Here is a 26,761-nt window from a genome sequence, read left to right on the forward strand (position 1 = left end):
CTTTACATCTATTATTGATTTATTAAGTACACTGTTAAAAATGATGCTTCTCTTCCACCAGTTGTTACTTCGTAATCCACTAAGTTGCATGCTTTTTATTTAGTGAGCCTGTAGCCTTGATCACAAACATTTACACATTATTACATCTAGCTAATGTAGACATGTTACCTCTCTGACCTCACACTGTTGTCTTAACTTCTATAAAAAACATATTACCTTGTTTGTTATCTCTACTTTTGTGATGTTATGATCTTACATGGAGGAAAAGATGGGGACATTTCATTTAGTTTTTGGGTCCTGATGCCTGTGTCATGAGCTGTCAAGTCATACATGTTGTATTAAATTAAATAAATATTCGACTGATTTAGTTCAACACATTCTTTAGTGTGTGCCATAAATGACATATTGAGAATCTAAAATTTTCTCTACATATGAGAATCATAACATTTGTTTTAATTAATATAACACATCTTTATGAAGTTTGGAGCATAATTTAAATTATTTATTACAATGTAGATATTGCTGAGGCAAGGCCTAATTTTATATAGCTTTCAGTTTTTGAATAAAGAGAATCCTCTATTTTAACAAATTGACAATTATGTTTTCAAGTAGTTTAAAATATGCTATTAATAACCAATAGAAAGACAAAATTTTAATATATCACTGATATATTACTTTGTTTTCAGTGAAGAATACCATGCATTTTGCCTTTAGTTTCAGAGTTTCTCGTGCATTGTTCAAATTGAGAAAGTTAGGAATATATTTTAAGATTTTTATGTCATAATTAGAAAGGCAGTTACATTTTAATAGTTATAGGATATTGTTTTCTTTGTATGTGCATGTTGTTATTCTATGTTCTTTGATGCATTACTTAATAAAAACTTTGTGTATTAATGACACATGAATAAAAAAAAGGTTTAAATTTCATTAGCAACTGACAGAAAAAAGAAAGGTCAAAACATAGGTACAAAATTTCATTTTCATATTTATTTAATGTTATAAAAGTAAGTAACATGAGAAAATTATAAACTTGCAGAGTCAGATAATGTTTAATTAATATAACAAAATCAAAATGTTCTCTACAAAGTGTGCTTGCAGATAACTTGTGTATTATGTCATGCAATACGCTAACCTGGATAATTACTCGTGATTTACAATTTGTGTGGCAGGATTATTAGCTAGACACAGTTCAGAGGGCACTGAGACTAAAATTATGTACAAACAGATATAAACTGTTGTGAATTTCAAGTAATATAGGGTAAACAGATGTAATTTCTTGTTACAATTTAAAATCATTCTAGAAAGAAAAAGAAAAGGCAAATTAAGTTTATTTTAAACAATTTTTACGGTGGCTACAAAGTCATTCAAAAAAAGAAAGTTTGATATCTGTTCATAAGATTACAAATATAAAGATTAAGAATATTCAGATGGAGAAAATTATTTTTAATCTCAACTTCAAAATGACTTTTACTTGGAGTGGTCAATGCTTTGACTCTATATATTTATGGATAAAACTTTAGTAAAACTACTGGATTACAGAATATGATATTTTTCCAACAAAGGATTTGTGTACTGAAAACTGGAGATACATACACCATATTAAAAGCAGACACAGAAAGTTTGTACCTCCTTCACAACTTTCTTATGTTACAAATCATGTTATAATAATGTAGTAATAGAAAATGTTGTAAAGGAAGCATTTTCATGTTGGGTTAGATTTATTGTAACATGATATAATATACACGCGCTCACCTACACATTTGTACACATTAAGTATTTTCACTGTAACTTTTGATACAACATGTTTATCTTCACAAAATCTGGTAGACTTTTAGTAAATATTACAAGTATTTTGTACACAAGAAATCAGATATTTTAATGAAATATTTTTTTTTGGGAAAATAGTCTGTTTCATAACTAGTCTGAGTGCAAAGTGTTTTCATGTTATGATTTAGAAAACTATTCTTTGTACCAAAAATTTCAAATATTATTTGCATAGTCTCTAAAACCTCCAAAATACATATCAAACATTTGTTTTTAGTAATACTTTATGTTTCATGTTATTTTCTGTACTCTAACTAAGTGGGGTCTTGACCAACATCATAAATAAAATTAGGAAGTAAATATGAATTATGCTTTTTTCATGCTAAATGACTACGTATTATAACACGAAAATACAAATGTTTAGTCTAAATAGTTTAAGTCTCATAACACTATACTTATATTATATTAACCTTCCAGTCATGCCTAGCTAACATTACATAACTTACATTTACACGATGCATATAAATTCATATTATGTATCTTGTAATATAAAACTGATCTTTAGTCTTCCCTGTCGTGGCTGGGTTTTAGTGGACTAGTATTTGGTAATATAGTCACATTTCAATCATTATACATTATGTATATAGATTATTACTATTTAGAAATAAATTAGTAAACTTGTCTTTCTTAAAATGTAGAACAATAAAGAAGTAAAATAAACATTTATCTTTTCTAACTATGACCTTTGAACTTTGTTGTGGCTGGACATAGGTTGCTAATTCTTTTGAAAAATGTTTTTGTAGGTTTTGTATATACAGTTGAATAACCAAAAAAAAATCATAAATAACTATACTGATACCATAGTTTTCTATTATAACTTTCTAAGCTTGGTAATTAAGATGTATTTAGATTTTAAAAACTTAGAATAGACTAAAGATACAACCTACCTTCATGAAATCTTAGTTAGAAGGAATGTGTTAGCCTTTTACACATTAAAATCGCTGAGAAAACCAAAAAGGAAACATTATAAGCTGTTGATTGGTTTTTCACATGTCATATATTGTACTAAGAGTATAAAAGAGACCGTTTCAAGAAAATGGAATGAGTTGAACGGTGCGACTGTGTCTCATAAAGTACATCAGCCATATCTCAGTAAAATAATAATATGGGATTTTACTTTATATTCTAGCTAATCAGTATTATCAGTTTCAGTTCCTAATTTGTACAAAACAGTGGACTTAGTATTTTGACATCACAAACATCTAGTTTTAAACAGTGGTATATTCAGCATACCATGTGACTCACTAAAATATATATTTGGATGTGTTTTTTTAATATTTACTTTTAACTTAAGAAATTAACTCACCTGTAATATTAAAGTTGGAATTATAATCTAGAATTTGATTCTAAACTTATTGACATAAATTTATAAAATAGTAGCTCAATAACATTTTGAATGCAAGTCAACAAATGCTGTGACGTGGCCTTTGATCGTTGACCTGTCACAAAAAGGTAAATATGCTTCCTTCACAACTTTCACCACTATCACCTTTTTTAACATGATATTAATGAGCTTCCATCACAACTTTCTCCATTACCACATTATTCTAACATGATATTAATGTGCTTCCTTCACAACTTTCTCCATTATCACATTATTCTAACATGATATTAATGTGCTTCCTTTACAACATTCTCCATTATTACATTATTCTAACATGATATTAATGTTCTTCCTTTACAACTCTCTCCATTACTACATTATTCTAACATGATATTAATGTGTTTCCTTTACAACTTTCTCCATTATTACATTATTCTAACATGATATTAATGTGTTTCCTTTACAACTTTCTCCATTATCACATTATTCTAACATGATATTAATGTTCTTCCTTTACAACTCTCTCCATTATCACATTATTCTAACATGATATTAATGTGTTTCCTTTACAACTTTCTCCATTATCACATTATTCTAACATGATATTAATGTTCTTCCTTTACAACTCTCTCCATTATCACATTATTCTAACATGATATTAATGTTCTTCCTTTACAACTCTCTCCATTATCACATTATTCTAACATGATATTAATGTTCTTCCTTTACAACTCTCTCCATTATTACATTATTCTAACATGATATTAATGTTCTTCCTTTACAACTTTCTCCATTATTACATTATTCTAACATGATATTAATGTTCTTCCTTTACAACTCTCTCCATTACTACATTATTCTAACATGATATTAATGTGTTTCCTTTACAACTCTCTCCATTATTACCTTATTCTAACATGATATTAATGTTCTTCCTTTACAACTCTCTCCATTATTACATTATTCTAACATGATATTAATGTTCTTCCTTTACAACTCTCTCCATTATTACATTATTCTAACATGATATTAATGTTCTTCCTTTACAACTTTCTCCATTATTACATTATTCTAACATGATATTAATGTTCTTCCTTTACAACTCTCTCCATTACTACATTATTCTAACATGATATTAATGTGTTTCCTTTACAACTCTCTCCATTATTACATTATTCTAACATGATATTAATGTTCTTCCTTTACAACTCTCTCCATTATTACATTATTCTAACATAATATTAATGTTCTTCCTTTACAACTTTCTCCATTATTACATTATTCTAACATGATATTAATGTTCTTCCTTTACAACTCTCTCCATTATTACATTATTCTAACATGATATTAATGTTCTTCCTTTACAACTTTCTCCATTATTACATTATTCTAACATGATATTAATGTTCTTCCTTTACAACTTTCTCCATTATCACATTATTCTAACATGATATTAATGTTCTTCCTTTACAACTTTCTCCATTATTACATTATTCTAACATGATATTAATGTTCTTCCTTTACAACTTTCTTCATTATCACATTATTCTAACATGATATTAATGTTCTTCCTTTACAACTTTCTCCATTATTACATTATTCTAACATGATATTAATGTTCTTCCTTTACAACTTTCTCCATTATCACATTATTCTAACATGATATTAATGTTCTTCCTTTACAACTTTCTCCATTATTACATTATTCTAACATGATATTAATGTGTTTCCTTTACAACTCTCTCCATTATTACATTATTCTAACATGATATTAATGTGTTTCCTTTACAACTCTCTCCATTATTACATTATTCTAACATGATATTAATGTTCTTCCTTTACAACTTTCTTCATTATCACATTATTCTAACATGATATTAATGTGTTTCCTTTACAACTTTCTTCATTATCACATTATTCTAACATGATATTAATGTTCTTCCTTTACAACTTTCTCCATTATTACATTATTCTAACATGATATTAATGTTCTTCCTTTACAACTTTCTTCATTATCACATTATTCTAACATGATATTAATGTGTTTCCTTTACAACTTTCTTCATTATCACATTATTCTAACATGATATTAATGTTCTTCCTTTACAACTCTCTCCATTATTACATTATTCTAACATGATATTAATGTGTTTCCTTTACAACTCTCTCCATTATCACATTATTCTAACATGATATTAATGTGTTTCCTTTACAACTCTCTCCATTATTACATTATTCTAACATGATATTAATGTTCTTCCTTTACAACTTTCTTCATTATCGCATTATTCTAACATGATATTAATGTGTTTCCTTTACAACTCTCTCCATTTTTACATTATTCTAACATGATATTAATGTTCTTCCTTTACAACTTTCTTCATTATCACATTATTCTAACATGATATTAATGTGTTTCCTTTACAACTTTCTTCATTATCACATTATTCTAACATGATATTAATGTTCTTCCTTTACAACTTTCTCCATTACCACATCATTCTAACATGATATTAATGTGTTTCCTTTACAACTTTCTCCATTACCACATCATTCTAACATGATATTCTCACTCACATTGTTTTGTTTTTAAAATAATTTTTACATTATCCTTGGTTATATATAGTAGAACTTATCTCAGGGTTACCATTTGTGCATTTTTTGTCCAAGATTTATATACCAATAATGGTAATAATGTTTTTATTTGAAACCTGTCACAACTGGAATTAGAAGTAATTTAAGTGTCCAGTTTGTTAAAATGTGTCATGTCAAATATAATATCATGTCATGTCAAATATAATATCATGTCATGTCAAATATAATATCATGTCATGTCAAATATAATATCATGTCATGTCAAATGGAATATCATGTCATGTCAATAGAATAAACGAAACAGTAAAGATTCAATTATCATAATAGTTTGTAGTAACATGCTATACTCACTAAACATTACAGAACACTAAATAATGCAAATATTATAGAGTTTTTTAGTCTGTTTTTAATTTAAGTGTGTGAGTAATGTTATGATATTGCATCTAATTCATTACTGATAAAAAGATATCTGTAACATACACATAATTATCAGATATCTTGTCTGCTGTGTAATATCAAATAGTGAATTATGTGTGATATCATGAAATTGTTCACTCTACAAAGTTAATTACTGTATTATGAATTACAATGGAGTCAAAACCTTGTATACATATAATTATTATAAGAGGCCTAACTGTATTTGCTTTGTGACCCACGTTGTGCTGCTGAGACTTGAACAGGTAAAAGTGTTGTCCACAGCAAAGGGTAGAACAACTGAAGGAATGTCATTAATGAAAAATATCCTACAGAATTTCCTGATATTTTGTGGACTTGTGAGGGGGAAAAAGTATTACCTCAGAATACCACAGTGCAGATAGGAATAGAAAATTGTGGTACCATGACCACAGGATGTTATCATGATGAGAAACCCACTTCAAGTAAAAATGTATATCAGGACAGCTGGTATGGGTATTAACACTTTCAACAAAATAAACCTTTGTAATTATTATAACTTTATAATTTATAAAGGTTTATTTTGTTAAAAATGTTAATAACCGTAATAGCTGTCCCAAGATACAGGATATATTCTTGCAGAGTTTACAATTTAAAACACACCAGCTACTGACATTACTTGTGTTTGTTACGTAAATCAGTTTTCCAGTAAAGATATTGTTTATTTTAATAAAGAAACATAACAGATATGATTCCAAAACAAAAATAACAGTTATAAGTAATGTTTTGTTTGTGGTGTTACTGTTCTATATTGACAACATTAATTATTGATTTTGTTGTTGTTCTAGAACATGTATGTCAAAGTTGAAACTGAACCAAGTGGTGATTCAATAAATGATGACATTATTAACAACATTAGTTATTACTGATTGTTGTTGTTGACAACATCAGTTATTATTGATTGTTGTTGTTGACAACATTAGTTATTATTGATTGTTGTTGTTGACAACATCAGTTATTATTGATTGTTGTTGTTGACAACATTAGTTATTATTGATTGTTGTTCTAGAACACGTATGTCAAAGTTGAAACTGAACCAAGTGGTGATTCAACAAAGGATAACATTATTTCCAAGTTCAGTGAGAGTGATGATGAAACTGTTGATTGTTCACAACATGATGTTATGAGTTTGAAAAGTGAACCAGAACAGGAGTTTCAACAAATTAACTGTCAGTTAGAAGGTGAGTGTAACGTACAGTAACTATATCTATCTACCATGTGGTTATAGATATAACTGTATAAAAATGGTACAACAACATTGTTTTTAGTAATAATAATTTTTAGTTTTTGTAAAAAAAATGGAAATATTATGCTAATTTGATGGATTTCTGTTGTAAATGTACTTAAACAACATTTGTAGCAGGAATAAACAAAGTATATGTAGGTAGTTTTGATATTTGGTTCAATCTTATCTATTCATCCTCACAGTACTAACATTGGTGTTAGTAAAAATGAGTTAATTGTGAGGAAAAAGATTAATCATGAAATGTATATAATGATCTTTTATCACACAAACAAATTAATATCACAGTTTAACAAAACAAGAACAGTTCATCTGTGTTGGACTATCAAGAGAGAGAGGGACAGGTAGTGAATTATCTCTCACCAGTCCATTGTATACCATCTGTAAGATAATCTACAGGATTGTAATGTTCAAGTTCAAACTAAAATAAAACTACTATACTGGAACTCTTAAAACAAAGTTAAAGCTCTCATGAAATATGAAATTAAGAATGTTACCAATATGTTATTTAAGTTATATTATATATTCAATGTCAAAAATAAGTTATTCTTCTGCTAAAGTGTATGTTTTAACAGTTTAGCAGAATTTGTCCAGCAAAGGAGAACTTGTCTTATAATACTAGAAAATAAAAACTTAATCCACATTTACACATAAAGTATTCCTCTGTGTGTGAACTCTGTCCATTTACACATAGTGTTCCTCTGTGTGTGAACTCTGTCCATTTACACATGAAGTATTCCTCTGTGTGTGAACTCTGTCCATTTACACATAAAGTATTCCTCTGTGTGTGAACTCTATCCATTTACACATGAAGTATTCCTCTGTGTGTGAACTCTGTCCATTTACACATGAAGTATTCCTCTGTGTGTGAACTATGTCCATTTACACATGAAGTATTCCTCTGTGTGTGAACTCTGTCCATTTACACATGAAGTATTCCTCTGTGTGTGAACTCTGTCCATTTACACATGAAGTATTCCTCTGTGTGTGAACTCTGTCCATTTACACATGAAGTATTTCTCTGTGTGTGAACTCTGTCCATTTACACATAAAGTATTTCTCTGTGTGTGAACTCTGTCCATTTACACATAAAGTGTTCCTCTGTGTGTGAACTCTGTCCATTTACACATAAAGTTTTCCTCTGTGTGTGAACTCTGTCCATTTACACAAAGTGTTCCTCTGTGTGTGAACTCTGTCCATATACACATGAAGTATTCCTCTGTGTGTGAACTCTGTCCATTTACACATAAAGTGTTCCTCTGTGTGTGAACTCTGTCCATTTACACATAAAGTATTCCTCTGTGTGTGAAGGAGAATTGTAAAACTGGAAACAAACAAAGAATCGTAAATAACAATCATTCAACAAAAGGGACCCAGTCAGTTTTTTAATTTCTTCTCATACCAACTCTATACCTTACACTTACAATATTATAGTTATGTAGAGTTCTGTAAGAAGGGAATCTTTTGCTGAAGAAGACCATTCAGAGTCGGAGCCCCTACAACACTTTTTCAGCACTGGATGCAACCTTTTACTGTAAGAATCCAGGACAGAGGACACATTAGTGTTACAGCCAAAAGAAAATCTTTGTTTAACTCTTTTCAGCTTTGGTTTGGTCTCTGGGACCAACCTTGTAATTTTGAAAGTGAGTCAACAAACATGATGACATGGCCTTTGACAGTGACCAGTCTGGAAAGGGTTAGTGGTTATGACAAATTACCATTCATTATGGATGTATTTTGTTATAGATGTATCTTTTTTTAATGTTTTTGAAATTAACCATAAATTGAAGTAAAATTAAAATAATTATTGACTAAAAAATGACATTTGTGTATTATTTTTAATTCCTTTGTTTCTGTAATGTATCTTTTGATTCTAGATCCAAAGACATACTTGAACAACTGTTGTGGAGAGCAGTTTTATGGCTGTGATATTATAACACAAATATCTCTCTTATCAAAGTCAAAAAACCATGACTCCATGGATCCAAGTGGTGTTAGTATGTTTGATAAAACATTGTCAAGAGTCAATAACCAAAAAAGACATAATGTTTTCCTTAATGAAGATGAATCATTCAGTAGCATAGAGTGTGACAAAGAAGTGGGAAAAAGTCATCACATGAAAACAGATACTGGGAAGAAAGAACACAATTGTGAAGTGTGCGGCAAACAGTTTGTAACACAGGGCAACTTAAACATACATCTGAGGATACACACTGGTGAGAAACCATACACTTGTGTATTGTGTAATAAAAAATTTAGAAGTAAAAGTCAACTTAATGAACATGAGAAGGTACACACTGGAGAGAAGCCATACAGTTGTTTAGAGTGTGGAAAAGACTTTTTAACGAAAAGTCACTTAAAAATACATATGAGGATACACACTGGGGAAAAACCTTACAATTGTGTAATGTGTAATAAAATTTCGAAGCAGTAGTCAGTTTAAAAGACATGAGAGAACACACACTGGTGAGAAACCATATGATTGTGTTTTGTGTGGAAAAAAATTTGTAACGAATACCTGCCTACAAGAACACGTGAGAATACACACTGGAGAGAAACCATATAGTTGTATTGTATGTAACAAAACATTTCGAAGTAACAGTCAGTTAAAACAACATGAAAGAGTACATACTGGGGAGAAACCATATACTTGTGTAGTTTGTGATAAAAAATTTAGAAGTAAAAGTCAACTTAACACTCATGAGAAGGTGCACACTGGAGAGAGACCATACAGTTGCTTAGTGTGTGGTAAATCATTTGTATCAAGTACTTGTTTACAAGATCATGTCAGGATACACACTGGAGAGAAACCTTACACTTGTGTTGTGTGTAATAAAGGATTTCGAAGTAGTAGTCAGTTAAAGAAACATGAAAGTGTACATACTGGAGAAAAACCTTACAGTTGTGTAGTTTGTGATAAAAAATTCAGAAGTAAAGTCAACTTAATGGACATGAGAAGGTTCACACTGGAGAGAAACCGTACAATTGTTTAGTGTGTGGTAAAGAATTTGGGAGTAATAATGAACTTAAAAGACATGAAAGAATACACACTGGAGAGAAACCTTACAGTTGTTTAGAGTGCGGTAAAGAATATGGAAGAAGTAGTCAACTTAAAACCCATCAAAGGACACATACTGGAGAGAAACCATATAGTTGTTTAGTGTGTGGGAAAACATTTGCAAGAAATAATTATCTAACTGTTCACCAAAGGATACACACTGGAGAGAAACCATACAGTTGTGTAGAATGTGGCAAGAAATTTGGAAGTAATGACAAACTTAAAGCACATAAAAGGATACACACTGGTGAGAAACCATTCAGCTGTTTAGTGTGTCATAAAGAATTTACAAGAAGTAATGATCTTAAAATACACCAGAGGATACACACTGGAGAGAAACCATACAGCTGTATAGTTTGTGGCAAAGAATATACAAGTAGTAGTCAACTCAAAATACATAAGAGAACACATACTGGTGAAAAACCGTACAGTTGTATAGTGTGTGGCAAACAGTTTCGAAGCAGTTGTCATCTGAAAACCCACCAAGCAATACACACAGGTAAAAAACCACACAGTTGTGTGGTATGTGGTAAAGAATTCAGGAGAAACTGTGATCTTAGAACTCATCAAAGGATACACACAGGAGAGAAACCGTATAGTTGTTTAGTGTGTGGTAAAGAATTTGTAAGTAACGATAACCTTAAAACACATCAGAGGATACACAATGGGGAGAAACCATACAGTTGTTTAGTGTGTGGTAAAGAATTTGGAAGACGTAGTAATCTTAAAACTCACCAAAAGATACACACTGGGGAGAAACCATTCAGTTGTATAGAATGTGAAAAAAAATTTGTAAGTAAAGGTAAACTCAGAACACATCAGAGGGTACATACTGAAGAGAAACAGTAGATTTATGTGCAGGGTGTCTAAAAAGTCTGAAACCACATGCATTTCAACAAATTTTTAAGTATGTGTTGCACATGGTACCTTTGTAATTCAAAAGAAATTTGGATTAATAACAGGATTAACTTGAACGACACATTTTTTTAAAGAGATCACACAGTATGTCAAGCTTCTTGTAATTTATGAAAATAATTATAGTATTTGGAATTTTCCATGTGGGCCATACATGGATGTTGTGGTGTTAACATATTGGCTGGTGACATATTTCTTTCTGTAACAACAAGATGTACCTGCATTTGTACTAAAAGTTGGTTTTTTAATGATATTGTGGGCCAAAATGGGTTTAATGATGTTATCATGCTTGTAACTGACAAGTGGATGTTGCTTAGACAGTTTGTGAGTTGAGAGGTCATCAGTTGGGACACTGAAGTTTTATTGGATGGTCTTGTCAATTTTTGTGATATTTCAGAGTTTCTAGACTTAGGTTTACTAAACAGCTTTAGGGTATATTCTTGGATTTCAATGGTGCTTTGGGCAGCTTTCTCTTTATTAAAACCTGAGGCTGGAGGAGTTGGTAAATCAACATTATAATTTAACATTATAGTGTTAAATGTATATTGCATGGCCAGGCAGTTAAGGCACTGAACTCATAATTCGAGTGTTGCGGGTTCAATTCTCTGTCACACCAACATGCTCGCTCTTTTAGCCAAGGGTATTATAATGTGATGATCAATGCAATTATTCATTGGTAAATTTTTAAATTATAACTTGCAATAACTTTTTCTACTGCAAAGTGTACAAACTATTATGAAATGATAGTATTGGAGTGACTGAAATGATGGGAAGAGTCGTATTAGAGACGTGGGTTTTTAATGGACTGATGTAGAAAGTGACAGTCTTCATTGGATACTGAAGGTCTTATAAAAGGTTAACTTAGTAAAGAATCTCTCTGTGGAATGAGGAATCAAGTTGTAAACATTTTTAAAGTCAAATAAGAGTGCATTAGCTACACCAACAGTCTCATCAATGTGATATTTGTAAGTCAGATCGATCCTTATCGGATTGTAGCAGTTAATGTCAGTAATCTGTCTTTCAGTATGAGCAAAGTACAAATCTTTAACACTGTAGATCACTACCTGGAATTTTGGTGTTGAAATGAAGTTGTTCATGTGACGTTGATTTCAAACAATAAGCTGTTAATCTTACCCTATACTAATATATACGTTGATTTCAAACAATAAGCTGTTAATTTTAGCCTATACTAATATATACGTTGATTTCAAACAATAAGCTGTTAATCTTACCCTATACTAATATATACGTTGATTTCAAACAATAAGCTGTTAATCTTACCCTATACTAATATATACGTTGATTTCAAACAATAAGCTGTTAATCTTACCCTATACTAATATATACGTTGATTTCAAACAATAAGCTGTTAATCTTACCCTATACTAATATATTTCTCAGTCCTTTCAAATGGCAAATTCATCAGTAGAATTTCTGGTTGAAACAAATAAGAGAGAGGTATTCAAGACCAATAGTTCCTTGTCAATTAATAATAAGTCATCAGGAATAGTGACAACTAAACTGACCAACCTGCTAGACTTCTGTGTCAAAATCAGTACACTTTATGTAATAATTATTTTCACCAAAGTTTTGTGTATTGTTTATCACTTTCAACTTTTTGTGTATCTTGTTTTCATCTGTATTGTCTTATCATTAACATTTGGTTTTAGTTATTTCTCCATTTAACATGAATTTTACATGACTTCAGTTACAATTATTTTTATTACATATTTAGCTTTTAATTTTGATTTTAATATTTCATGATGACGAGAAACCCACTTGAAGTAAAAATATATCTCGGGATGATTGGTATAGGTATTAACACTGTTACTACTAAAAGTGTTAATACCCATACCAGATATCCTGAGATATATGATTTAATGTTTGTTTAATAATCACTGTAGCTTCTTTGTTTCTTTTTGTTTTATATCAGTAAGTCATGGTTTATTCAATTTTTATAGATTTGACTATTATATATATCTCCATTTCTGATTTATATCAAATTTTCATTTTATATTGAAAAATAACATGTTCTTATTTATGCATTTTTCTACCAGTAGTTAAATAAGGTTGTATTATGTACACTGAAATGTTTTGTTTATTATTGTACATAAAGGGTTTGTTCTATGTAGGATGTTTTAAATGGTTAAGTTTATTATTTTCAGGGGGGGGTGTATATTTTATGTGTATCAAATAAACAATTTATTATTTTGTTGTACATTTGATTGGTTTATTGATGTAGTTTACTTCTATTATTAATCTTATGAGGTAGTTGAGAGTGTTTGTTGCATGTGATGGTTGAATATGGTGTTTTAGTAATTCTTTCTACACGATTTCCTTTGTTCTTTACCATGTTGTGCATTCTTTCCTAGTATCTAAACAGCGCTGTAAGTTTTAAATTGCATAAAACTTAGATCAGTTAAAGAATGAATCTAAGTTTAAATTCACATTAGGATATCCTAAGTCTGTTGGTGCTCATGTGTTAATAAATTCAACCTTAAGTGTTATTTTCATTCACAGGGTCTGATCATGTGAAATGTCTACTGTTTCATTGTATAACTGTATCATGTCCTTATTTACCATGTGTATGAAAGACTGTTACTCAACTGTCATGTAGCTGGACAACTGTGACCCAATTTTTTGGTTGGTCAGCTGCAGACAGAACAAGACAAGTGTTTACAAACAAGTTTGTTTGTACTTGAAAGAATCAGGATTCTCCAGGGAAGTCCTTATAGTAAACACTTGGTTTTTTTAACCTTCTGTTCTTAACCGGAAGATAACCTAGGAAGGTCGAATCGTTGTTCTTTCCTCATAAAAAAAAATGTTAATACCCATACCAGCTGTTCTGAGCTACATTTTTATTTCAAGTGAGTTTCTCGTCATCAAGAAGTAAGAAAATTGTTATTATAAATCCTGGTCATTTCTTACATTGACATAAATACCAAAGTGAAGTACAGAATATTAATATTTATTAAAAAATTAAACAGCTAGTTTGTTGATATCACTACTAAAAACAGATGCATATCTTTTGTACATGGACCTATTCATTCAAGATACAATTCACTGACCACATTATTTGTAAGTGAAATAATTAATTTGGGCTTATGGGTAAAAACATCAAAAACTGACTAATGTGTACATTTTACTCTCACAACACAATTCTACTGTTTGAACATAAGCAACATGAAAGAACCAGTCATTAATATGATCATTTGACTCTCCCACAACACAACTTGTGTAAGCCTACCAGAAGCCAAGTGACAAATGCACTTTTAAGGACCAACAGTTGAAATTTTATGAAACTTACAAATGTTTTCAGGTTTGGTGAGAATGTGTGTGTGCAACATCCAAATTTCTCAAAACATGGTTGCAAAAACCTAGGATCAGGAATAAAACATTAAAATCTGAGTGATTTGGAAAGCAGATTTTCTTTTACTTGTGATGAAAACCCCTGGGTGTGGATTCCTGTACGTGGTGAGGGGACCTCCCAGGGAAGGTTCTGTTCTTTTAGTTTACCTCCTCTGGAATCTAAACATCCACCAACGTGTTTGCTGTGCATGGCAACCTGTGAAGGGAAGGAGAGGATTCTGGTCATTGAGGGGTCCAACCCTAACACACCACTTTGGCTTTGAATTCCTGTAGGTGGGAGGCTTTGGCGTGGCCCCCCTTGGGTCAATCAGCTTGTCCATTCGGGCTAGGGTCAACCAAGTACCAGTGTTGGATGTTCTCAACAGTTGTTGTGGACATTATATCTGATGCTGATGTTTGTATATAGTGCTTATGAAACCCTGGCATTACTGCAGTGTCCTTGCTTGACATAAATGTGCATCCCCTCGTAGGGCTTCATAGTAAGTGGGGTCAGTGGGCAGTTGCCGTCTCCAGTTTTCATCCTGGGGGACTTTAATGGACATCATCCCCTCTGGGGAAGTGCTGGTATTAATAGGAGGGGTCGCTCTGTGGAGCATATGCTTTCTGATCACAACCTTTCTCTTTTCAATACTGATTTTTCAACTTATTTCCATGCACCTAGTCAGTTCTTTACTGCCGTTGATCTCTCAGTTTGTTCCCCTTCATTATTCTCCCACTTTTCATGGAGGGTTGACAATAATCCACAAGGCAGTGATCATTTTCTTATAATTTTGAGAGAGACTGGCTGTGGTCAGTGCCACCCGACTCGCGTGCCCCAGTGGAAGCTGGATTGGGCAAACTGGCCCTGTTTCACTGCTCTTGCAGAACTTGATCCTGCCATTGTCTGTAAGCCATCAATAGACAACTGTGTGGCAGAAGTAACTGACTGTATTATACAAACAGCTGCTCAGTGTATTTGTAAAACCTCGACAAGTTTTTCACTATATCCTCGTCCATGGTGGAATCCTGCCTGCCACATAGCACAGAAGGTTAAAAAACGGGCCTGGGATACTTTCCTTAGATATACCACACTCTTGAACTGCATCACTTTCCAGCAGGCCCATGCACATGCTAGGTGGGTAAGACGTCAAAGCCAGAAGGAATCTTGGATTAAGTTCACAACCAGCATATCTTCATTTGGACATAAAGTCATTTGGGACAAGATTCGAAAGGTCAGTGGACAATATCACTCTGTCCCCCTCTTGATCTTGCTCTCTGATGACCAGGAAGTAGCTGATACCCAGAGCATCGCCGATATTCTAGGTAAAAGCTTTTGCCAGGTACCTAGCACTTCTGCCTCTTCTTCCACCTTCTTAGCTATCAGGACTACCTTTTGAACTGATTGTCTCTATAACTATAATTGTTCCTTTACACTGGTGGAACACAAACTGGCCCTTCTGGTAGTGCATCGGTTGGACCTGATGATATACACTGTGAGATGCTGTGCTGTCTATCTCCTGCTTCTCTTGCTATCCTTCTGGTTGTTTTTAACCATATCTAGCAGGAGAATGTTTTTCCTGATGCCTGGTGCCAGGCTATTATCTTACCTTTCTCTAAACCTGGGAAAGATCCCAAGATTCCTTCAAACTACCATTCAATTGCTCTGATAAGCTGTCTCTTTAAGACCTTAGAGAGGATGGTTAATGCTCTTCTTGTTTGGTTCCTCGAATCAAACAACCTCCTCTCGCCCACCCAGTATGGGTTCCGACGACAGCATTCCACCACGGACCACCTAATTCGACTCGAAACATCAATCAGAGAAGCCTTTCTCAAACGCCAACATCTTGTTTCAATATTCTTTGACATTGAGAAGGCTTATAACACAACATGGTATGGCATTTTGCGAGACCTCCATATATATGGGTTATGTGGCCATTTACCCATGTTTATTAAAATTTTTTTAATAAACAGGAGATTCCAAGTTTGTTTGGGTTTGACACTTTCCTATTCTTTTCTACAGGAACTTGGGGTCCCTCAGGGCTGTGTTTTGAGTGTCACACTTTTCAGTATAAAGATAAATGCCATCACTGAACAACTCCCTCACACTGTTTCAAACGGGCTCTATGTTGACAACTTTCACATTTCATGTCAGTCATCGAATATGAGGTATATTGATTGGCAGGTACAGAATGCCCTCAGTTGTTTGCTGAAGCAGACCACAGCAAACTTCTCTCTCTCTAAAATCGTTTACATGCACTTTTGCCGCCAACGGGGTATTCACTCTGATCCTGAACTCCATATTGGAGAAGTTGTGCTGCCTGTTGTCTCTGAGTTTTGGAGGCTTATCTTTGACCATAAGCTAACTTTTATACCACAAATCAAACAGCTATTAGTCAAACGTATAAGAGCACTGAACATCCTCCGTGTCTTCTCTACCACCACTTGGGGAGTGGATCGACGTTCTATGCTAAAGAAATATCGTGCTCTTATTCGATTGAAACTTGACTATGGATCACTGGGCTATGGCTCTGCCAGACCATCGGCCTTAAAGATGCTGGACCCTATTCATCATCAAGGACTTTGGCTCTGAACTGGGGCTTTCCGCACCTCCCCAGTTCAGATCTTACACATGGAGTCTCATGAATCTTCTTTGTACCTCCACTGTTTGCAACTGTCTTTACTATATTCTTCGAAACCTCGTTCCTTACCAAAGCATCCCACCTGGGGTTGTGTTTTTCTTCCTTGATGGGCCATGCTTTTTCAGACCAGACATTCTGCCATTGCTCCTTTTGGCCTTTGTATCTAGGCACAGTTAGATGAATTGGGTCTGTCCTTGGATAACATTGCTGTATCCACTGGTCAGCCCGTCGTACCATGGCTTCTTACAGTCTCCAATTGTGATCTTTAAGTCATCTGACACTCCTAATTGGAAATACCGTCTGCTATTTGCTGAACATCTTTCGGACCATCCAACCATTCCTATTTATACCGATTGTTCGAAATCAGGTGACTCTTTGGGCTATGCCATGATTTGTTGTGGTTTGGTGGTTGCACACAGAATCCCCTCTGCAGCTTCTATGTTCACTGCTGAACTGTATACCATTTCTCTTGCCCTGGATCACGTAGAAGCTAAGCAGTACTCGAACTGCATGATTTATACTGACTCGCTTAGTTCTCTACTGGCCCTGGAATTGCTTGATATTGGTTCACACCCTGTTCTCGTCAATATACAAAACCGACTGGCCCATTTCTCTTTAACATCTACTTCTGTCCAGTTTTTCTGGATACTTGGCCACGTTGGTATTCGTGGGGACAAGCTCGCTGACACCACAGCTAAATCTATCTGCTCTGGCATTCTCACTGCTGTTTATGTTCCATACATTGTCTATGGTCCTGTATTCAAGGCTCGGCTCTGTGCCAGCTGGCAGTCGACTTAGAGTGAGCAACGTGAAAACAAGCTTTTCCAAATAAAACCCTATATTGGAGTTTGGCCGTCTTGTTACTCTAAGTATCAGAAAGAGGAAGTTGTTCTTAGTAGACTATGCATTGGTCACAGTTTTTTAACTCATCATTTTCTTTTATTTGGAACTGTTACACCAATGTGTAGTTTGTGTAACACTGAGATCACAATAAGCCACATTTTACTTTCTTGTCATCGTTATGATTTACAACGACGGCACCATTTTAAACATGCTCTGTCCCAAGGTTTGTCCATAACGTTAGTGTTATTGGTGATGGTGACACTGTCCACCTTGGTATTGTTTTTAGTTTTTTAAAAGCCATTAATCTTTTTAATGCCATTTAAGTTTTTTAATATATACATTAGACATTTTGATGTGACTTCCTTTTAAAAATCACAGTTCATCTAGTTCAGTTTGAAATTAGAAACTGACCGTAACATTAAGTAACTTGAAACCAGGACTGGAAAGGCCAACTTCAGGTGACTGACTGTGGTCTTTGTACTTACCAGTTAGTCTTCCTGGCGAGTTATGCTTATCACAGTCACGCTGCAGAAAGTCCTTTACAACTTGAATTACTATAGTTTTTCTCTTGATGTTGTAGACTAGATGTAAACATTGGTTTTATGCTATTCATTTATTTATTTTTTAACCCTGTTTTCTTTTACCTTAATTTCCTTTTATGAATTTTACTGAATTTACTTTCACCTTTTTACCGGACGTTTGGCGCAGATAGCCTAGCTGCTTTGTTCCACAAAACACTAAATCAACCAACCAACCAACCAATCGTGATGAAAAATCTTGTATTATAGGTTTATGATGCTAGTGAGTCCTGACACTGTTCAGTAAATAAGAACTTACAGTTTCAGTAATTGTCAAACATTAACCTCACTTCCTATATGGCAGGGGACTTGACAGATCTTAAGAGGTAATTGCACATAGGATAATGTTGCTGTTTGTGGGTGTGTTAAGTTTGCAGCCTGTTTAGGTGTGTTGGTTTGATAATTGGTGCCATATCAATTATACTGCAAGATTCCGCTTTGAGCTAGTTCATCATGGAACTCTTGTCTCCATGAGAGATTTGTTTTTCACGAGAGAGAAAAAAAAATCATGGAAATCCGTAATTCTTAAAACCACTTTTTCATGTTAATGGTAATAATGTACAAAATAACTTTTAGTTACTAAAATAATACAACTAAGAATGCAAAAGAATAACATGCAAAAAGTAAGGCGTGCGACTCGTAATCCGAGGGTCGCGGGTTCGCGGCCGCGTCGCGCTAAACATGCTTGCCCCCCCCCAGCCGTGGGGGTGTATAATGTGACGGTCAATCCCACTATTCGTTGGTAAAAGAGTATCCCAAGAGTTGGTGGTGGGTGGTGATGACTAGCTGCCTTCCCTCTAGTCTTACACTGCTAAATTAGGGACGGCTAGCACAGATAGCCCTCGAGTAGCTTTGTGCGAAATTCCAAAACAAAGCAAAAAGTAATGACCCATAATTATCGCAATTTACCTCGAGTTTCTTAGAGGCTCGCTGGGAACCGTTAAAACCTCGTACACCTAAACAATGTCGTTCCTACGGGAAAAAAACAACAAAGGGAAGTATAAATCTATGTACGGAAAACAACGTAATATTATACGTATAAATCTGTGTACGGAAAACAACGTAATATTATACGTCATTTGATAGGTAAAAGTCTTGCCTGTCTGTTGGTTATAATTAATATTGTAAACGTAAGAGAAGGCTAAAAAAAAATTTTACCGATCTCAATAGAGAAGATCTTACAGGAGGTGTGTGGTTTTCAAACTTATAACTCTGCAACCAAACGAAATTGTAGGCAAATAAAATACTTGCTTTTCCCCAGAAATAACGACATTATAGTTAGTAATTTACGTTAAATTTCATACTTAAGTGGACGTGTGCTGAGTAAAATAGAGCGGAAAAGATGTTTTTACGATAACAAAAAATTAATTTTAATCAGGCTTTGGTGGCGTAGAATTAATAATAATATTCAATAACAACTGTTATTTGTAAAATATGACAGGTGCGGATCCAAGATGTGTCGTGTGACACTGTCCGAATATTTTCCCACCCTTTTAAACAGTCTTTAGTTAATAATACATTTTAAATGAATTTTTGGTGGTTTCTGACTATCTGAGCTTGGGAAGGTTTGTAATGTGAGTGTTCAGTTACAGTTTTGACCCATGTTCTCGTTCCATGTCATATATTTATGTCATAACGGATTTGCTATCATATATTTTATTTTAATATCGATATTTGTGAAAGTTAAATTTATATATAAGAAATGCATGTAACTCATAGTGTTTGTTTGTTTGTTTTGAATTTCGCGCAAAGCTACACGAGGGCTACCTGCGCTAGCCGACTCTTAATTTAGCAGTGTAAAACCAGAGGGAAGGCAGCTAGTCATCACCACCCACTGCCATCTCTTGGGCTACTCTTTTACCAACGAAAAGTGGGATTGACCGTAACATTATATCGCCCACCACGGCAAAAACGGCGAGCATGTTTGGTGCGACGGGGATTCGAAACCGCGACTATCAGATTTCTATTGCATGGCCAGGTGGTTAAGGTGCTCGACTCATAAATCAAGGATAACGGGTTTGAATCCCAGTCGCACCAAACATGCTCGCCTTTTCAGGAATGGGGGCGTTATAATGTGACGTACAATCCCATTATTCGTTGGTAAAAGAGTTGGCAGTGGAGGTGATGACTAGCTGCCTTCTCTCTAGTCCTACACTGCTAAATTAGGGGCTTATAGCCCTTCTGTAGCTTTGCGCGATATTCAAAATAAACCAAACAGACAAATCCTTTTGCTTGCTACAATTGGTATACTATAAACCTTGGAAGTTAAAAGTGTGATTAATGCTTATTAATTGGGAAAGTACGGATATTTGACAAGGAATGTTTATAGATTTCTAACATTACAAACCGTTTAACTTCGAACCTTAGTATTTCTATCAAGACATTGTATAACTTCAGCGAAAAAACTCACGTGTGAAGAGACAGCTAGCAACTCATTAAGTGAGCCACCACACCAATAATAATGCGTGATGACGACAAATTCACTTGACGAAAAATTTTTCTCAACACGGCTGGTATGGGTATTAAAACTTTTATTAAAATAGAGAACAACGTTTCAATTTTCTCATTTCATCTTCGTAACCGATAATAGCTCGAAATTAATTCGCTCGTCATAAACAGTTGATAAAATATTCAGTTCCAGACCAAATGGAAGATTCAGTATTATTTGTACGTTTGTGAAACCTTTGTGTATAAATCATTATTTGTAATAACCGTTGTATAAGTTGTATTATTGCTTGTATATTAAAATATATTTGTATTAAGAAGACATTCTGTGTGTCAACCTTGTTTACAAACATTATAACTTTAATATATCTCTACATTAAATTTTCTAAATTTAAATTACAATTTAACTTTTTTTCAGGCTATTTGAAATGGTAATACATAATATAATAAATTGGGAGCTCATCTGGGATAATTTATAATGTGTAACAATGTTACAGTGAAGCATTGGTCATAATACACTGAAAATACATGGAAATAATATCAAACTCACTCACAAAAGCGAAATCACGAATGAACGAATAAAGAAAAGCTTCCAAATGATTCAGTATGTACAAATTAATTAATTAAGTCTGTTACTTTTACATTCTAATTGAGTCAATTGATTACGTTTTATACGAACAGTAAAACAACAAAAAAAAGAAACACCAAGTTATGGCTGTTAATAATTCCACGGGTTTTGTACAGACAAGAGCCTGGCATGGCCAGGGGGGTTAAGGCGTTCTACTCGTAATCTGAGGATCGCGGGTTCGAATCCCCGTCACACCAAACATGCTCGCCCTTTCAGCGGTGGGGGCGTTATAATGTGATGGTCAATCCTGCTATTCATTGGTAAAAGAGTTGGCGGTGGGTGGTGATGACTAGCTGTCTTCCCTCTCGTCTTACACTGCTAAATTAGGGACGGCGAGCGCAGATAGCCCTCGAGTAGCTTTTCGCGAAATTCAAACAAATTGAAGAGCTCAGTAATTTTCAATATGGCACTTTCATAGGATGCCACCTTTTCAACACGCCAGTTCGTCAAATTTCTGCCCTGCTAGAGTTGCCCCGTTCAACTGTAAGTGCTGTTATTGTGAAGTGGAAACGTCTAGGAGCAACTACAGCTTAGCCACGAAGCGATAGGTCACACAATCTCACAGAACGGGACGGCCGAGTGCTGAATCGTGTAGTGCATATAAATCGTCTGTCCACAGTTGCAACACTCACTATCGTGTTCCAAACTACCTCTGGAAGCAACGTCAACACAGAACTGTTCATCAGGAGCATCATGAAATAAGTTTCCATGGCAGAGCAGCTGCACACAAGATCACCATGTGCAATATCAAGCGTCGGCTGGAGTGGTTTAAAGCACACAGCCATTGGATTCTGGAGCAGTGGAAACGTATTATCTTGAGTGATGAATCACGCTTCACTCTCTGGCAGTCTGACGGATGCCAGGAGAACGCTACCTGCCTGAATGCATAGTGCCAACTGTAAAATTTTGTGGAGGAGGAATAATGGTCTGAGACTGTTTTTCATTGTTTGAGATAGGCTCTTTAGTTACAGTGAAAGAAAATCTTAATGCTACAGCATGCAATGACATTCTAGAGAATTGTGTGCTTCCAACTTTGTGGCAACAGTTTGGGGAAGGCCATTTTGTATCTCTGCATGACAGCCACCGTGCAAGCGAGGTCTGTAAGGACATGGTTTGCTCAGGTCAGTGTGGAAGAATTTGACTGGCCTGCACAGAGTCTTGACCTCAATCCCATCGAACACCTTTGGGATGAATTGGAACGCCGACTGCAAGCCAGGCCTTCTCGCCCGACATCAGTGCCCGACCTCACTAATGCTCTTGTGGCTGAATAGAAGCGAATCCCTGCAGCCATGTTCTAAAATCTAGTTAAAAACCTTCCCAGAAGAGTGGAGGCTGTTATAGCAGCAAAGAGGGTACCAATTCCATATTAATGCGCATGGTTGTGAGATGAGATATTCAACAAGCACATATGGGTGTGATGGTCGTGTGTCCACATACTTTTGGCCATGTAGTGTATATTTTTAATGTTGTCTTTAATGTGCTTTAAATATTAGTTACAGAGCATGGCATATTAAGTTTAATAAAGTCATAGAAATGTCTACAATATGTTTATTTGTTTGTTTGAAGTTAGGCACAAAGCTAGACAATGGGCTATAAGGCGGTTTCTAACGTTGTAAGTTCGTACACGTCCCGCTGTGCTACTGGGCAACACTAGAACATGTCCAGATAGATTAAATATTTCATTTTGCAACAGATTTACTATTGTGTATTTATTGTAATATCGATATTTGTTCTAGTTTAAATATATATTTATATATGCATGTAACTTATATTATTTACTCACAATGTATTTATGAAAATTACCCATGTGAATTGGCCAAATTCTTTATAGTTTGAAGAGTTTACACTACTTATGTTTAGTGTATTGATATAGTTTTGCAAAATAAAACAAGCTAAATTAAGAGTCGATAGATGATAGTGATGGATGGTATTGTTATTGCTAACGAGTAATGTTATGTTTGTGAAGGAATTTCGAAGGATGACAGGAAATGTATTTCTCAGATTTATTCATCACATGTACTTTAAGAACAATGTTCATTTTTCACACAAGGTGTACAGATAATATATCAAACTTATTTATTTTTTGTTATCGACATGAATAAAGTACGTTAAAATAAACTGTTGAATTTCATATAAGTTTTATTAATGTGAATATATATATCATTCGTATATATCGGACTGAAAATTTGAAGTTTAATTGAAATTGATTTTCGTAACTTATGCGTGTACGAAGTTTTGAGATATTGTCTGTAGAACTTCGTGTAAGAATTTTTCAAAAAGATAAAATTTATATTCATTTGTTTCTTAATGACAGTAGTAATCGCAAGCTTCAAATAATTTACAAACCAAAAGGTGTCACGTTAACGATAACATGGAAGATTTAAAAATCTCACACGTGAAAATCGAACCTATTTTGGATAAAGAAAATGCTTTGATGGAAGTCAGATTTTTGAAAAATGAAGGTCGAAAAACGTCAGTTCATAGTAGTAAGTTCATTTGCATATAAATTTAACCCTTTGTGAAATACTAACGTTGCCCAATTGTATACAAAAATAAATCCTGCATTATTATAATTTTTATTATTACTATGAGTATAAATCAGTAACACAGAACAAGTGGTTAATACTAAGGCTGACCATTTATCACATTTATGTTTTTCTGTACTTTTTGATCTATAGTTTTGCTATATAATGTTCCATTAAGCGTTTTGTGACGTCTATCCTTTGTCCATCATAAGAATTGTTTCTGATGTGCAGTCATGATGTTTCATTAAATAAACATTTAAGCACCAAGATATATAATAAAAAAATATGTCATCTTAACAAACAAAGTGGAGTAAGAAATGATGTTTTTTTAATAAATTAAAAGCTGATATATGATTTCTATAGCTAGATATAATTAAATGTAATTCTTGTTTTTTCTTTAAATTCCTACAGATGTATGTATGAATCATATCTTTCAGTATCCAAAGTTATTGGTTTGAATTAAGTTTGTATGTGAGACTTACTGAAATGTGTTTACTATTGAAATATATTGATCATACTTGTTATTTTGAAATTTGTGGTTATAAAATCTTTCATTAATTGTATAGTTTTTAAAAGAGGAGTTAGATTAGCTCAAGCCAGCTGGGACTGAAGTCATGATGAATGAAAGTCGGGAATACAAATGTATGTGGTCTACAGCCAGGAGTTTCAAGGGTACAAAATGCTTAATAACAAATGTAACTTGCAGACCACTTGATAATAGAAAGAATGGCAGAGCAACTACAATAATTGGATTTTAACTTGCCATAAATCACAACTGTGTAATGTTATATATTTCAGTTAAACATGTAAATATGACTTGCCGAAATGTGGTTAATTGTGAAAGATATTGACAGTTTTAATTATTTTGAAATTCTACATTATAAATTATTTGAATAATGATAAGAGGTTCAGTGATGTTTGGACTTACTGTACTACACATTTCAAATAGCATTATTATTAGACTAATTAACTTACAAGTAAATACTAAATCACAAGCTACACTGGAGTAAGAATATGCTAAGATTACTCTTAATTGTTTTTAATTAGTCTTATTATAATAGACTATATAGAATATTAGAATGATGATTAAAGAAAGGTGTAACTGGACTAGTGTTAAGAAAACATGCCATTTCATACTGAGAAGTTATGTTTAAATATTCTGTTTTAAAAATATTCTATTCCTTTAGTGACAAGAGAAGTTATTTCCCCAGAAGTTTTTGATTTTAAAATAAAGAATGAAAAGTGTGGTGAAGTATCAGAAGAAACTGAGGTAATTTATATATAAAAAATTTATAATTATCCTAGTATGATAAATAGCTAGAAATAGTTTAGAGAACATTTATGTAATATTAAATACAATGTAGTTGTTCATTATTTCCAGAATTGGTGTTTTTGAATAAGTAATATTCAAAAATATCTTAAGCTGTGAACAAGAAGATATAACTGTGGCTTTGTTTTTCTATACTATATCATGGAATCATTTGACATGGATGAATATTGTTTTAAAAATAGTTAATTTAGTGTGCATTTCTGAGGATTCTGGCAATTTAATGTTCATGGTAATCTGGACAATACTAAAATCAAATTGTATTAATTTTATTCATTAGTGGTATTGTAAATGTGTGTTAAAAATATATAATTCTTTCTGGATCATTTTGTATCATTTTACATTTTATAATTAATTAAACCTTGTTCTGAAAGTACAACACTCAGCTTATACTCTTTGTATTCAGATTTTCTGGACTTGATCATAAATAGTTGTATAATATTATGTCTAACAAACATCCATGTGTTACTTCTCTGATTTCACATTGTCTTAACATCTTTCTGAAATTTAGTTACCTTGTTTGTCAGCTCTATTTTTCTGCTACGATGTTATTTCTTGAGCCTACAGTTTACTACTGTCGGTTTACCAGTAAATTGATTTTTACTTCATGAATTTAAAGTGGGTTTTTTTGTTTTTTTTCATTTTCTGAAAGTGTGACACAAATTGTTTAGGTCTTTTAGGTGGTCAGTGTTCTTTTTTTAATCATAACTCATGTCTTAGTTAAGCAACTTTTTTGTCACCGTTGGTCATGGTTAGAAATTTTTCTGATATTTTAATGGTAACCTCCAGTATTAAGAATTTTTATAGTTGCTCTGTGTACTTTAGTTACCTGCTTATTGAATTCTATGCAGGATATTGAATTATTCTATGATAATTTTCCAATATAGTCACACTTTCATTTACACAAAGCTATTTTTATCTTTTTACTTATCCTTTGAATATTGGTAAAATAATATAAAGCTCAGTGCATCAGTCTATATACATCATCAATGTTTTCACCATTTTGAACATGTGCA

At 33.3% G+C, this 26,761-nt stretch overlaps 2 protein-coding genes and 1 pseudogene across 3 annotated transcripts in view; all 3 read left to right on the top strand.

The window, feature by feature from the left end:
• LOC143230694 (uncharacterized) overlaps positions 1 to 26,761 on the top strand; it is a 68,328-nt gene that overhangs the window by 34,163 nt on the left and 7,404 nt on the right. The window lies entirely within an intron of this gene.
• On the top strand, positions 8,551 to 15,792 carry LOC143230901 (uncharacterized; annotated as a pseudogene).
• Positions 17,577 to 19,534, top strand: LOC143230811 (uncharacterized). Its single transcript, XM_076464988.1, has one exon. The coding sequence runs from the start codon at positions 17,577 to 17,579 to the stop codon at positions 18,195 to 18,197; it is 621 nt and encodes a 206-aa protein (XP_076321103.1). The 3' UTR covers positions 18,198 to 19,534.

The sequence above is a fragment of the Tachypleus tridentatus genome, chromosome 1 (assembly GCF_004210375.1).
Source record: "Tachypleus tridentatus isolate NWPU-2018 chromosome 1, ASM421037v1, whole genome shotgun sequence".
Classification (NCBI taxonomy): Eukaryota; Metazoa; Arthropoda; class Merostomata; order Xiphosura; family Limulidae; genus Tachypleus; species Tachypleus tridentatus.

Excerpts from the sequence above, each read along its gene's own strand:
- LOC143230811 (XM_076464988.1), top strand. The coding sequence starts at position 17,577 with ATGAATTGGGTCTGTCCTTGGATAACATTGCTGTATCCACTGGTCAGC.